The sequence below is a fragment of the Suricata suricatta genome, chromosome 1, assembly GCF_006229205.1.
Source record: "Suricata suricatta isolate VVHF042 chromosome 1, meerkat_22Aug2017_6uvM2_HiC, whole genome shotgun sequence".
NCBI lineage: Eukaryota > Metazoa > Chordata > Mammalia > Carnivora > Herpestidae > Suricata > Suricata suricatta.
This window is the reverse complement of record NC_043700.1, coordinates 190,484,684-190,498,699: the sequence shown is the minus strand read 5'-3', so window position 1 is coordinate 190,498,699 and position 14,016 is coordinate 190,484,684. Positions and strand designations below refer to the sequence as shown.

The 14,016-nt window shown below is 57.9% G+C and overlaps 1 protein-coding gene across 1 annotated transcript in view; it reads right to left on the bottom strand.

The window, feature by feature from the left end:
- The window catches only part of TBC1D14 (TBC1 domain family member 14), a 107,834-nt gene that overhangs the window by 24,208 nt on the left and 69,610 nt on the right, over nucleotides 1-14,016 (bottom strand). Inside the window, exons 5-8 of the mRNA XM_029952520.1 lie at nucleotides 7,011-7,129; nucleotides 4,548-4,630; nucleotides 3,336-3,453; nucleotides 1,518-1,624 (exon numbers count right to left, since the gene is read on the bottom strand). Of these exons, the coding sequence (XP_029808380.1) occupies nucleotides 1,518-1,624; nucleotides 3,336-3,453; nucleotides 4,548-4,630; nucleotides 7,011-7,129 (427 nt within the window). The remainder of the gene's footprint in view (nucleotides 1-1,517; nucleotides 1,625-3,335; nucleotides 3,454-4,547; nucleotides 4,631-7,010; nucleotides 7,130-14,016) is intronic.

Here is a 14,016-nt window from a genome sequence, read left to right as displayed (position 1 = left end):
TCACTCACTGCACCGGCCGTGCGCAGAGCGCTGTGCTGGCCACAGGTGACAGAGCGGAGAGCAGGGCAGGACCCCAGCTTCCTGAGCACCAGCTCCGGTGGGGGCCCCTGACATAAGGCAGCTCATCATACAAAAAAGATACAATTAAGTAAAATGAGCCCGCATCGGCATTAAGACAAACTTTCAAGGTACGTAACTGGTTAATTAGCGGCTTAGCCTAATCTAGTCTGATACAGTCCACGGAAGATTCTGATTCAAATAAAATCAACCTGGTCAGTGAGAACCAGACACACACGGTGCGCTGCCCTACAATCGGCCATTGACAGAGTTTGGAAGATTTTCAAGAATAAGGACTGGAATAATTACTCAGCAATTTCTCCAAACCTCTAGCTCTGGGGAAGCTTTTAACAATTGTACAGGCTAAATGTTTCACGTGATCTTTGCACGTAAAGCAAGTAGAGTTTTGGGGCGCCTGGGTGGCTCGGTCGGTTAAGCGTCCGACTTCAGTTCAGGTCATGATCTCACGGTTCGTGGGTTTGAGTCCCACGTCAGGCTCTGTGCTGACAGCTCGGAGCCCGGAGCCTGCTTCCAGTTCTTTGTCTCCCTCTCTCTCTGCCCCTCCCGCGCTCGTGCTCTGTCTCTCAAAATAAAATAATAAAGACATAAAAAAAATTAAAAAAAAAAAGAACGTAGACTTTTGGTTGGTGTAGGTTAGCCAATAAGGAGACCTTGAGGCCATCACTATAAACAGAAACCAGTAACCCCCACCACCTGGCCAAGGCCACGATCATGGAGATAAGATGAAAATCTTGTAAGATAATTAACAAACAAAGAACTACTGTGCACCCTAGCTACACAGAGAGGATCCAAATCAATCTGTTTTCGGCTCCGACGTCTGTTTCGGCAGCCGAGGCCACAGCCAGGGAGGAAAGGGAGCGGCAGCGGCCACCACTTATCAAACACGGTGATCGGAAGCCTCTGAGCTCCAGGCGCCCGTGTCCCGCTGGGCGCAGCTGGAGGAGGACGAGGGCCAGCGCACGGCACCGGCATCCAGAGGGACAAATGGCCCGAAGGGAAGGGAGGAGGCATCTCAATGTCCCCTCCGGACTCAAGCTACCAGTGCCTCAGGGGCCCCAGCTGTCCCTCTAAGGCGCCTGGAACCCAATGCTGCAAAAACCAGTGGTCCCCCGAACATGAGGCCTCTCCAGAAACCCTGTCACGGGCCCATCAGACTCTCCACAGGGCTCTGACGCCTCAGGGAAGGGACAGGTGTCGGAGGAAGGCAGCCGTCTGCTCGGAAGCACCTGGTGGCCGGAGCAGCTAGCGGGGACCCCGGCCCCCCAGAGGCCTCTCCCTCCTGGAGGACGAAGTCACCAGGCCTCTCCCAAGCCATGACCTCACGGCTGCCTTTCCTCCTAACTGGGCAAAGAGGGCAGGAGAAGCCAGAGGCCTAGGGGTGGAGGGGGGCAGGGGGGAAGACGGGGCTCTGCGAGCCTGGGACGGCACGAGCCACTCACCGTGGGTGATGTTCAACTCGTTGCCGATGGCTAGGCTCCAGACTTTGCCTCTCACGCTGGGAGGGACCCCCTGCCACCAGAGATCCCGGACTTTCCTGGAGCACCACCTGGGCAACAGTGGGAGCACGATTCGTGAGTTAGTTCTCAGTGAGGAGGTCTCCCTCTCTATGCGCCTAGCCCCGGGCCACGGGAGCAGGGGGACACAGGGTCACGCGGTACAGCCCTACCCCCAGGGAGCCCGCAGCCGGTGTTCCAGAGGCCAGGAAATCAGCAACTGGCTTCCACCGGGCCATGGCCGTGACAGGTGCGTGGGGGAGGGCGCCGCAGATCCGGGGCCCGGGGCGCCGTTCTGGGGCAGAACCCAAGTGACCAGGAGCGGCTGAAGCAGCCAAAGGACAGGAAGGGCTTTCTGAGCGAAGGCACAGTGACAAGAGCGAGCCCGGCCTGCTGCAGGAACTGCTGGCAGACAGCTGGGCACGGCCACCACACAGGCCTCTTGGGCGCGGGCTGCCAGACTGCAATGGCCCAGAAGACCCGCTAACTCAGCGTTTGGAACTGCACAAAGTCCAGATCTGCTGGCCACGACGGCGCCCTCTGCCAACGCGCCGGACAAACGTAAAGGAGAAAAGACGCCCCGGGTTCCTCTCAGTGCACCCGGGTCTGCGGCCTGATCCACCCCCGCCCGCGGAGCCCAGACCTCGGCCCTCCTCTCTGACCCTCGTCCAGGTGACAAAACCCTCCGCTCTGGGGGCTTACTGCAGATGAAGGGGGCGGGGCACAGCGGGGCACGGCAGGGCACCGCGGCGCCCGCTGGGGCACTGCATGCAGCTGCTGTGTAAACGCGTCCAGATCGTGTGGACAGGGAGGGGCGGTTCAGCAGCCCACGGGTTCTGAGCACCTCGACCAGTTCCTGGGGCCCAGCTGAGAAGGAACTCCCAACCATGTCCAGCCGTTAAAGACCCCGCCCAGAAAGCAGGCTCTGGGAACGGCTTGTTTTCCTAGTAGAAAAGCTCAACAGGGCTTCCGACCCTTGTGACGAGAGCCAGTGATGCCCAGACAAGTGCCAGAAGCAAGTCCCCAACATCCTGCCCCACGGCTCAGTGGGAAGGGGCAAGCGCCGAAGGGGGGCTCGCGCCAAGCTCCCGGGCTCCCTCCCTGGCTGATGGGCTGAGACCCAAAAGGAGGCGCCGGCCTCCGTGCACGGCCCCGGGACGCTGGCCGCATGCTGCCCCTCTCCACTCTGCACACACAGGAAGACCTAGAGCTGTCCGTCTGCTGTTAAGATGACCGCTGGGAGCTGTCATCAAAGACGGCCCGGTCCCCACCCTCACGCAGAGGACAGACACTCGAAGACGGGTGCGGTGGACCCGGGGGCCTTCTGCAACCCCCTGGGCAGGAAAGTTCTCCCCAGGGAAGCCTGAGCTATCGAAGAGTCAGCTGGATGGGGAGCCACAGGGCAAGAGCATGCAAGGTAAAGGGGTGGGACAGGCAAAAGCCCTGCGGCTCCCAATGGAAAGGGCTTATCGAGGAAGGCAAGCCGGAAGGTGAGCCTCCAGGAAAAGGGGCGGGCCGTCTCATAGAGGAAGTCACACGGTAGCGGAGCAGCAGGAAGTCACGGGCTCCCTGCACTGGCAGGGACACAGGCCCGGCTCCTGAGCACACACAACCCGGGGCCAAGCCGAGGGCTGTCATGGGGTCCAGGCAAGGAAGGACGGGGGGACCGAGGCGGGAGGGAGACTCCAGGCCACACAAACCGTCAGGTAGAGTCACCCAGGGCTGTGACGGGGGCCACAGCGAGCGCCGCCCGCCGGGGCTTACATGGTGTCCCAGTTGGGCAGAACCTCGTTGTTCCAGGTGAGGACGGCGTTCCCGATGCTGTCCTCCAGCCGGCACCGCTCCTCCAGCTGCCGCCGCCTCCGCTGCGCCTCCTTCAGCTCTGCCGGGCGACAGGGGCGGGAACAGGGCGCCTGTGAGCCATGTGGGCCCGGGCCTCCTGCTGCAGACCCGGGTCAGGCCTCGTGGAGCAGCGTCCGGAGCTCAGGTGTCGCCCCCCTCGGAGCGCGTCTCCAGTGGAGTGCAGGGACAGGGTGGGGCTCCCAAGAGAAGGCAGCTCAGCCATCCGAGAGCAGCCCGTGGAATCCGCCACCCGGGTCAGGTATGGGAACACCGCAGTGACACCGGAAGCCCCCCCCCCCCCCCCCCCCCCCCCCCCCCCCCCCCCCCCCCCCCCCCCCCCCCCCCCCCCCCCCCCCCCCCCCCGTGCCCCAGGTCCCCCCCATACCCCCCGCCACGTCCCCTGCGCCCCCGCCCCTCCCAGCAGAAGCCCCAGCCTCACCCCTCTCCCTGGGAAATACCCTGCATCTGAATTCATACATATTGTTCTGTATTTTTTCACAGTGGTGAAATACCCGAAGTGTGCCAGCGGTGGCAGCGCGCACGCGCACACTGGCACGCAGCCAGCACCCAAGGTGGCGTTCCACACTCGTTAGGCAGGGACTCCCATCCCCTCCTCCCCGGCCCCCACCCTTCCACGCTGGGTCTAGCTGTCCTTCAGGGAGCAGCCTCCTCCACTGAGCGCCGGCCTCTGGCTTTGTCCGTGTGGCCGCAGGGGTCGGGATTTCCAGAATTCCATTCCTTCTCACGGCGGAATTAATAGCCCACTGTAGGGACGGGTTGTGCCGCACTTTGCTCATGACAGACTTTTCAAACCTGCTGGACTCTTAGGGATTTTATCAAATCCGAGCACAACTTCTTGTAAATCAGGAAAACAGAGCCCAGGGAGGGGAGGGAGTCTGCGCTTCACCACCGACAGCGTTTTTGTCCTAAGCGGTTTCTTTTCTGGTGCAAATTCTATCACCTAGAATAAAGCTACCGGGAAGGACAGGCAGTAGGAAGGCACACTTCTGGTGGAGAATTCTAAGACACCAGGCCTTCCCCACGGTTCGGCTGTGGGCTCCGGAAGGCGGAAGGGAAAGCTCCAGAGACAACCCCGTGCCGTCTTCACACAGCAGCCCGCGTGAGTTCCGTTACCTCGTTTTTTGGCTTGAACCACCATCTCTTCATACTGCTGCCTGTGCTTCTGGGCTTCCTCGGCTGGCTTCGCGGGGAGGTTTCTTGATAGAAAAATAAATCGTTCTGTGTTGGGGCCCAGTAGGCAAAACATACCCTCAAATAATATTTGGCCTCCTGGGCCCCACATATGGCTTCTGTTCATCCTGTCTGTGATTTTCTCATTGCTTTGCAAAAAGGCATATACTTTTAGGCTTTGAATCAACTAGGGTCAGTCACTGACTTCCCTTACTTTATTTTCTGGCTCTTTGTCTGCTGTTGGGAGTGAACATAATCCTCTGCCAAAAGATTTGCTTATAAAAGGATCAGCATCTCACCCTTGAATAACTGATGAAGGGCCTTAAGGAATGTGTATCTCCTCATAGAATTCTTCAGGCTAATCTTATGTTTAAAACCGGACTATTATTAGGGGATTCCTCTTTTTGCAATGACTTAATCGTGTTACTTTCTACTGTCCTGATAAGAATGACCTTTTTTGGGGCACCTGGGTGGCTCAGTGGGCTAAGCCTCCAACTTCGGCTCAGGTCACGATCTCACGTTGGGGAGTTCGAGCCCCGCATCAGGCTCTGTGCTGACAGCTCAGAGCCTGGCGCCTGCTTCCGATTCTGTGTCTCCCTCTCTCTCTGCCCCTCCCCCATTCATGCTCTGTCTCTCTCTGTTTCAAAAATAAATAAAACATTTTAAAAAAATTTTAAAAGAATGACCTTTTCCGGAGCATGTCTTCAAGGACCTTGAACTATGTAACCATTAAAGAAACGACGTCATCACCCATGGTATATAAGACCCTGGCCATCTTAATAAAGTGTGGCTTTACCACCATCCACGTTGTCTGTCTCGTCTGTCTCGTCCGTCTCGTCCGTCCTCTTTCCTAGAGACACTGCGCCGACACCAACCCCCCACTCGGGACCTTTCGACTGTGGTGCGAGGGTTGGTCCCCCGCAGTTTTGTAAATGTCTTTGAAAAACAAACCTTGAAGATTTACTAAAAGAATGAAGACCAAAAAACCCGACATTTGTTACAACAAAGACACAGCAGTTTTATAAACCGAACGTACGAACTCACAGGCGGAAAACAAGCTCACGGTAAAGAGCCTCAAGTTCAAAGCTCCGTAGAAAGAAAAGAACAACTGTCTGTGGTTCCGATAAACACTGACTCTTCCGGTATTTTCCACCCCAGTCTCCAGAACAACTGCGAGCTGCCCACTGTTCCAGTCACGGCGAAGCACGGGACCCCGGGGCAGTGCCTCGGGTGCAAGTTCCGACCGTTCGTGTCCACTATTGGCTCATCTGGTTTCCTTTAGCCACAACCCCGCGCCGTGGTCCTGGGCACCTATGCGGGGTGTCCCACTTCGAAGCGCCGCATGGGCGGTCCTCAGCGGGCTCTTTCCAAGGCCCTGTCCACCTTCCTAGTCCTGCACAACGGAGCGTCTCTCCCTGCCCGCCACCCACCCACCAGTCCCAAGGACCGCGAGCTTCCATCAGAAGACGCATTTCTTCTTTCGATTTTATCAGTGTTACATTCCAGAGTGGCAGGGACCTAAGGGACCCCTTACACCTCTCCAGTCTCTCTCCCTCTTTTCAAAGCTGCGGGATCTTTCCATTCAAACCCAGAGCTCTACGGAAGCTCAACACCAAAGCGAGGTCGGCTGTGGCCTGGCTCAGCAGAGCAGTCCCTGGACCTCCCTGAGGTCGCCAAGCATGGTCTGTAACTCGGTCATCAAAACCCATCCCACCGGTGCACGGGCGCTAGAGGCCCGGAGGGAGGCGGGCCTGGTGCACGGCGCAGCTGCGCGCTGCAGGCCCCACAGAAGGTGGCGGGCCGCCCAGGACGCGTCCCACAGGACGGGGCTGCCCCCCAGCCCCCCTCTGTGCTACAGACACTTCCTGAGGCTTCCGGCAGTGACAGGCCCGTCGGTAACTTACAGTGGCTACGTGCGGATTTCTAAGTCATGAATTAAAATGAAAAACCACCTGAATGGAAAACCCGGAGTCAAAACTTCTGTGTTAACGGATGGTTTTCCAAATCAGCTCCTCATTATTGTTATTAGAGACCACATGTCAGTGTAGGAAATAAAGAGGAAACAGACGTTTTTAATATGGGACACGGCTTACTCTTCTTCCCTCTGGTGCCCCCAGCTCTTCTCCGAGGTGCACGGTACCGATCTATGAGAGCAAACATTCTAGGGCTCCTTTTGACCCATGCCGGTCTCGGGGCGCCTGGGGGGCTCCGTCCGTGGAGCGTCCGGCTGCAGCTCAGGTCAAGAGCTCGTGGTTCATGAGTTTGAGCCCCACGCCTGGCTCTGCGCTGGCAGCTCGGAGCCTGCAGCCTGCTTCCGATTCTGGGGCTCCCTCACTCTCTGCCCCTCCCCTGCTGTGCTCTCTCAAAAATAAGTAGGCATTAAAGAAAAAGAAAAATAAGACTCACGCTGGTCGGTCTTCCAGGATGAGTGCAGTGGTGGAAAGTGGCTCAAAATCAAGGTTCTTCCTCACATTCTGCTTTGGAGAGGGCGGCTTGCTAGGTCGTCCAGCCTTGTCTTCATATTCCTGAACAAAGAAATGAGGGGAGACTGTGGGCGTGGCCAATTCTGGAACCAGGAAGCCCTTGCGTTATCAAGTCTTTTAAGTCATTGTGAGGATAATGCACTCATATACTATTTCCTTTCCAGAACGAAAAGCTGCCAAGTAAAGGGCCTGCGGTGCTGGGTGCTGCGGTGACAACTGTGCCCCCAGCACTCCCCCAGTCCTCCCCGCTGTTGACCGCCATCCCAGCAGTCCCTGCACAAGAGCCCGGGGTCCCCCACCTCCCCCGGGGAAGGGGTGTGTCTTCGGCTTACTCATCGCTGCAGTGGCTGCCGGGGACTCAGAGCCAGAGCGACAGCGGCCCCTGCACTCATCTGGCCTCCCGGCTCCATCTCACACACCCCCTCCCAAAGAGACCGCAACCCCTGGCCTTTTGCCTCACGGCAGCTTGTGTGTTTTTGTGAGCTTTAAATAGTTTCTGAAACGCAAGAGGTTAAAAATGTCTTGCAGAAGATGATACATACTTTATATACTTACTATATATATATATTTTGTTTTTTTTTAATTTTTAAATGTTTTTGTTTATTTTTGAGAAAGTGAGCGACAGCGTGAACAGGGGAGGGTCAGAGAGAGAGGGAGACACAGAATCTGAAGCAGGCTCCAGGCTCCGAGCTGTCAGCACAGAGACCGACGTGGGGCTCAAACCCACGAACCGTGAGATCATGACCTGAGCCGAAGCCGGACGCTTAACTGACGGAGCCACCCAGGCGCCCCTATATACACACTATGTGTATTTTTAATTGAAATGCAGCTGACACGAGGTACACCGCACGGATTCCACCGGGCGCTCCGTGTGGCGCGCAGGGCTCACCCTCGTGCGGTGACCTGTCCCTGCACCGCGCCCTCCGTCTGTCCCCAGGCCCTCCTCCCTCCACGCCAGGAAGCCCCTGTCTCCGTCTCCCCTTCACCCATCTCCCCACCCCCACCCACCCTCTGGCCACCCCCAGTGTGTCCTCGGTTTTGACAGATCTGTTTCTGCTTTTTGTTTATCCATTTGTTCTGCTCTTTACATTCCACACACGAGTGAAATCATATGGTGCCCGTCTCCCCCGACTGACTCATTTCACTTATCCTAACACTCTAGGTCCATCCATGGCTGTTTTGCTTTCTTAAAAGCAGGAACACACAGACTTCTTTAACATCTCTGCATGAAGCCACCACTGCAAGCTGTCACGTAAGCTGTCACATCTGTGCCGCAAGCAGCCTCCCGACCCCTGGGTAACCCCTCCGTCCCGCGGACTGCATGCAGCCACAAGAGCGCGGTCACACCTGGTGACCCACACTCCAAATGCCCAAACAAGAGAGTTCAGGAGAGCAAGTTGGCACCAAGGAGTCCAGCTTCTGAAATTGTGTGTGTGTTTGTGTGCACCCTTAGCCTTCTGCGAAACAGAAAAAAACCCACAACAATGAATCAATACTTCTTACTGTCAGTTACAGATGAGGCTCTCGGGACCCCGCTTGAGGGAAGGCGATCTAACCGGTAAGACGGGACGAACAGGTGCTTCGTTCACCTGAGACTTAACCCCCGCTCCAGGTCACAGAGGCCGCACCCCAAGTGCACAGCAATCAACTGCTAGTCGGATTTTCCCGACAACAGCTGCCAAGGGGGGTGTCACTGGTAAATTCGTTGGCAAGCAATTCTTCTCTTGGCCAGAAGAGCCTATAGAGGCTTCTGAAAAGCGGAAAGGAAAATCTCTTCCCTCCAAACACACAGGCTGTGAGGAGGGAGTGCCCGTGGACGCAGGTGGGCAGGGCTGCTCTGCGTGTCTGGATGTACGAGATTAGAGGACATCAGTGTCCAGCTTACAATGGTTCCACTGAAACACTAACATGACTTCTGCCTGCCCTGAAAAATAACCCAGGCTTTTCCTCACTTCGACATCTGATCACACACGGTTTCAGGCCCTCGGCAGTGACTTAACATGGCCTCAGCCACTCGGGGCTCCAAGTCTAGCACCTGGATGACCAACTCTTGAACTTCATAGACAATCTACCGAAAGCCGCACACTGGGGAAGATTCAGAGGCACGCTCCGTTCTAACAGGCACTAGTGAGGGATGTCCGGAAGGTCCTGTCTGCTGACCACGGGGTAAGACAGCTGTGCCAGGCCCAACGCGACAAGCCCCAAGTTAAATGTCCCAGGATGTGGGCACCCATTTCCATTTGCTCTGGTGTGCTTTGCACAAGCTGTGGTACTTCATCTCGGCAGCAAGCTCTATGGCCAGGCTCGTCCCATTTTACAGATCGGGTAGCTGGGGCTCCAGGGGAGGTGGCTTGCCCCCAAACACACAGCCGGCAAGGCGCTGGGCTGGCCACTCCGCCACTCTGCGCCAGCCGGGGCTCCTTCTGACTACACTCACACAGGAGTGCCGTGTACAGGGAAGTGGCTACTTGGCTTAAGTGTGGCCTCTGCGGGCAGACAGGTGTGGGAGCAAACTCACCACCAACGCCGGCTGTGACTGCAGGCACAGCGCAGAATCCCCGAGCGTCATGTCCCGATGTGCAAAAGGGGGAGCCGCGCTGACCAGAGGGGGCTGTCTGGGCGAGGAGGAGAGGCGCGGTGCAGAGAAAGTGCCCGAAACAGGGCAGCCCTGGCTGCTGGGTGTTATTACCCTGGCGCCTGAAACAGCCGTGTAATGCGTGCACACACAAGCAAACGCACACACGCACCCCCTTTAGGGCCAAGCAGTCAAGGAGCCCTAAAAAGTCTACAAATAGCACAGATACAAAAAGCAGCAGAAGTAACCGAATGCCTTGATTCATAACAAAAACACATCAGCTCTCTTCAGACGCTCTGTATCAACAAGCGGAAACAGATGCTGAGGAGCCAAGCCCTTCGCAAGGACTTCACACACCCAAGTGAGCAGAACGCGGCCTTCACGCCAGCCCTCTGAGGAGCCGCCTCTTGTCCCCATGCAGCAGAAGGGATGGTGGAGGTCCCCAGGTCCTGCAGCCACAGCAGCCGCCACTCTCCGGAACTCACGTGCTCACGCACACGATGCAGAAGTGACGGAATCGTCACACCCGGCCTAATAAAGCTTTCAGCCACGGCAGAAAACTGTGCTACTGAATTAGGGGCAGATGGAGGGCAAACACTTCTCTGTTTTAATCACATAGAGCACTGCAGGATTTAAGAAAATTACAGAGGAGGCCTGTCCTGCCCATACTTGAAATCCTAGGGAAAGCCTTTCCAGACCGATATAAACGGCGTCGTTGGAAGCGGTTTACAGGTCACGCTCCACGCCCAGCTCTTCCCGGAGCTCGCACGGAGGTGCCTACGGCACGCTCATGGCCGCCACGCCGCCACCGCCACGGGTCACATGCATCTCCTGTCCCCTGTGGGTCCTGACTCGGGGGCCAGCGCCCCCATCTGGCTGGGGCTGACATCCAAGGACGTGAAGGAGCAGACAGGCACGCGGGCCAAGAAGGGCCTGGCTCCCCTGCAAATCGGTGTGACCCCAGGGGCCTCGCAAGGCCCTGCCCAGGTACGACAGGCAGTCACACCCCGAGAACCCTGAGGCCCTGGGACTCTCCGGATCCACCTGGGAGTATCTGCCACTTAATTAGGAAAGCGGCAGCTGCCCGAAGGCGTCGTGAGAGGGACAGAAAGGATTCAGATGCTCGCTTCCTACTCATTCTGACCAGAGCCGTATGTACTCAATGATCGTAAGATCCAGCAAGTCCTCCCCCTCCCCCAGGTGGAAATACGAGTCACTCACGGCCTCTGCCCTCACTGCATAAGTCCGTCTACACACTCAAGCAATAAAATCATTGTTTAGGAAAAAAAAAAGAGAGAATTATTCACTCTTTAGAAGCCTTCGGGGGGTAGGGGTGGGGGACAGTGAGTAAAATGTTCCTGGAAAAACAACTTCTGGCCATGAATGATCAGCGCTGGGGTCAGCGTGTGATGGGGCAGAGCTAGGGCTCTGGAAGCCACGAGTGAGTTCGAGGCCCGGCTCTGACCCGAGCGAGGCCCCTCGCCCTTCAGTCCGCCTGCTGCCTCGTCTACGAAAAGGCACGAGGTGTGAAGGCTCCGGAGAGGAGGGCGGGGAGGCACTTCAGTGACTAAAGTGGGAGCCTTTTTTTGGGCCGGGCCCAGCCTCCAGCCCATCTACCATTACAAAGTGTCTTCTCTTCTTGGGACCCTTATGGGAGCTACCCTGTATAAATCACCCATTCCAGGGACTGCTAGAGTCCAACGCCCTGCACAGCCCCAGGGGGAGATGAGAACACAGTTCTTCAAAGTTCTGGTGACAAACAGCTGAAGTGGTCATGATGAGATAATCTTTTATCTTTTTCTTTTTCTTTTTTTAAGTTTATTTATTTTGAGAATCCCAAGCAGGCTCTATGCGGTCAGCACAGAGCCTGAGACGGGGCTCGAACCCATGAACTGTGAGATCAAGACCTGAGCTAAAATTAAGAGTCAGACACTTAATCAAACTGGGCCACTCAGGGGTCTCTGAAACATTTTCTTTTAAATCAAACAATGAAAAATGGAGTCCACATAGTAAGGATGGCTAGTTTCACTTCCATACCTAGTCACAGTGTGCAGCCTCACTGGGTCTAAGCCGGGGGGGCGGGGATCAGGTCAGAGCAGCTTACAAGCCACTCTTCTGGAAGTCCCTGCCCCGAGGGGTTCACCACGCATCCTGCTGGGAACACAAGACGGTCACCAGCCAGAGCAGCAGACAGACCGTGCTGCACTTAACCAGGGGCTGAGTCGTGGGTGTGGTCTGATGACCTAGCAAAGGTCCGGAAAAATGCCAGGGCATCTGAGCAGGGTCTCCACTCCATGCAGGGGCCATGAACGAAACAGATCCAGCAGTCAGGAGGAAAAGGGAAAGGGACCTTCTCTGTGAAGGGACCACATGGGGCCGGCACTCGAGGAGACCCAGGCCCAGCCCTGAAGGCTCTGGGAGGGGCAGGAAGACGTGCGCAGAGGCTATGAAACCCAATGATGAAAAGTGCCAGGAGACAGCAAGCCTCAAGGACAGGACAGGATGTGTGCAGCCGGGAACTCAAGGATTGCATCTCAAAGAGGGTCCGTGGGAGTGGCTTGGAAGCTTCCAGGGAGAGACATCCTGACCGCAGGAGCAGAGCCAAGAGACACGGATCGTGGGGAATGACACCGAGTCAAAGCTGCTCTGCTTTAGGTTTTGTGGTCTCACCAGGCCACCTAGAGCTGCCTGGACAGGCCTGGCGAGAGAGGAGCCGCGCTGGCGCAGAGCCAGGAAGCAAACGGAGTGAGGCGCGGCGGGCCTGTGAGACGCAGCCCACAGAAGGGCCCGCATCATGCGCGCGATCTGATGCGTGCCTGTCAAGGGCGAGGAGAAGGCCCACACGCCCCTGAAGTGTAGGACCTCCGTGACAAAGGGACAAAAAAAAAGGTGACCTCAGCAGGCATGTGTTTTAAGAGGATGGAGAAAAGATCAAGCTTCTCAAACGATGGAAAGGAAGTGTTCCCGGTAGGAAGGCGGGAAGAACGTGGTTGGAACGGAGGCCCCGGCCGCCTGCGGATCGGCGCTCCCCGGAAGGAGCCTGGGCCATCAGCCTCAGCCTGCGCGCCAGTCCTTGACTCAACTGTCTGTGGCACCCAGGTGAGTCGTTTCCAAGGACAACGGACCTGACCCTGGCGGCACAGCGGGTCACCACACGCGGTACCGCACCCAGAGGAAGGCGCGAGCCAGCCCAGTCGAGGACCCAGGCCGCCTGCAGGGGAAGCACCAGGAAGGCTGCAGGCTTGGGTCTCACCAGGCACCTCCTCAACGCTCACCACCGGCTGCATGACCTTGAGCACATCCCTTCACCCTTCCCAGCCCGTCATGAACTGCGAGTGGGTGGACGGAAGGCACACAGGCCCGGCAGGTGCCCAGAAAACGGCAGGGAGTTATTTCTGCTGCCATGTTACTGCAAAAGGACTCTCCTGGGTGTTGCCCACGAGGACGGTACTTAGTAGGGCCGTGGGGACACCTGGAGGGCGGTGAAGCGCCTCGAAGGAACAGGAACGCTGCGCTGGTTCCACACCGGGCCATTTGCAACAACCAGCCCTGGGGGAGCGGGCGCGGCTTCGGAAGCTGTGCAGAGGCCAGTTTGGTTCTGACGTGTGTTTCGGGGAAGGGGGGCCAGTCCGGACCTTCCAGAAGACAGTCCCGCTGCCCACGGAGTACTGACCTCGCAGTAAGAAGCCCCCCCTCCCCAGCCTCCTGTCTACTCCCCAGGCACTACGGTCCCAGGGAGCACCGGCTAAGTTACCGGAAATGGCATTCGGGGGTAACTCTGCGGGAAGCGCTCTAACTGTCCTGTCCCTTGCGGACGGTCTACAACGCGAAAGTTCACCTGCGGTCTGGTGGGCGAGCAGCGTGAACACCCAACTGCAGGGTTCACCCAGCCTGGCAGCTGCGGCGATCCGACGCCCCTACCGGGACCCGGCGGGGGCAGGGTCGGGGCCCGTCTTCACACAAAGGCTTCCCCCGGGATCACCGGCCAGGCCACTCTCGCCTCCGGGAGGGGAGCCCGGCCTGACCCGAATCCGCGAGCAGGCTGCGACCTCGAGCGGGGCGGTTCACAGTCCGGAGGCGCCGCCGCCCCGCTCGCTCGGCCTCTCGCTGCACCATCGACACCGAGGCCTGTGAGAAAATCACGCGGAACCGCACACACAAAGAATGCAGGGAGGCGCGCGGGGAGCACGGCGGCCCCTCGCAAGCCCGGCTCGGCGGAGCAGTCGTGTGCAGCACACACGCACGCACCGGGCGCACCCACGCAGGCGCGGCGGCCGGCCGGGGCCCTCGGGGACCCGGCCCCACTCACCATGAACGTCGCGGGGCTCAGGGGCGCGCGGCCGGCGGCTCCATG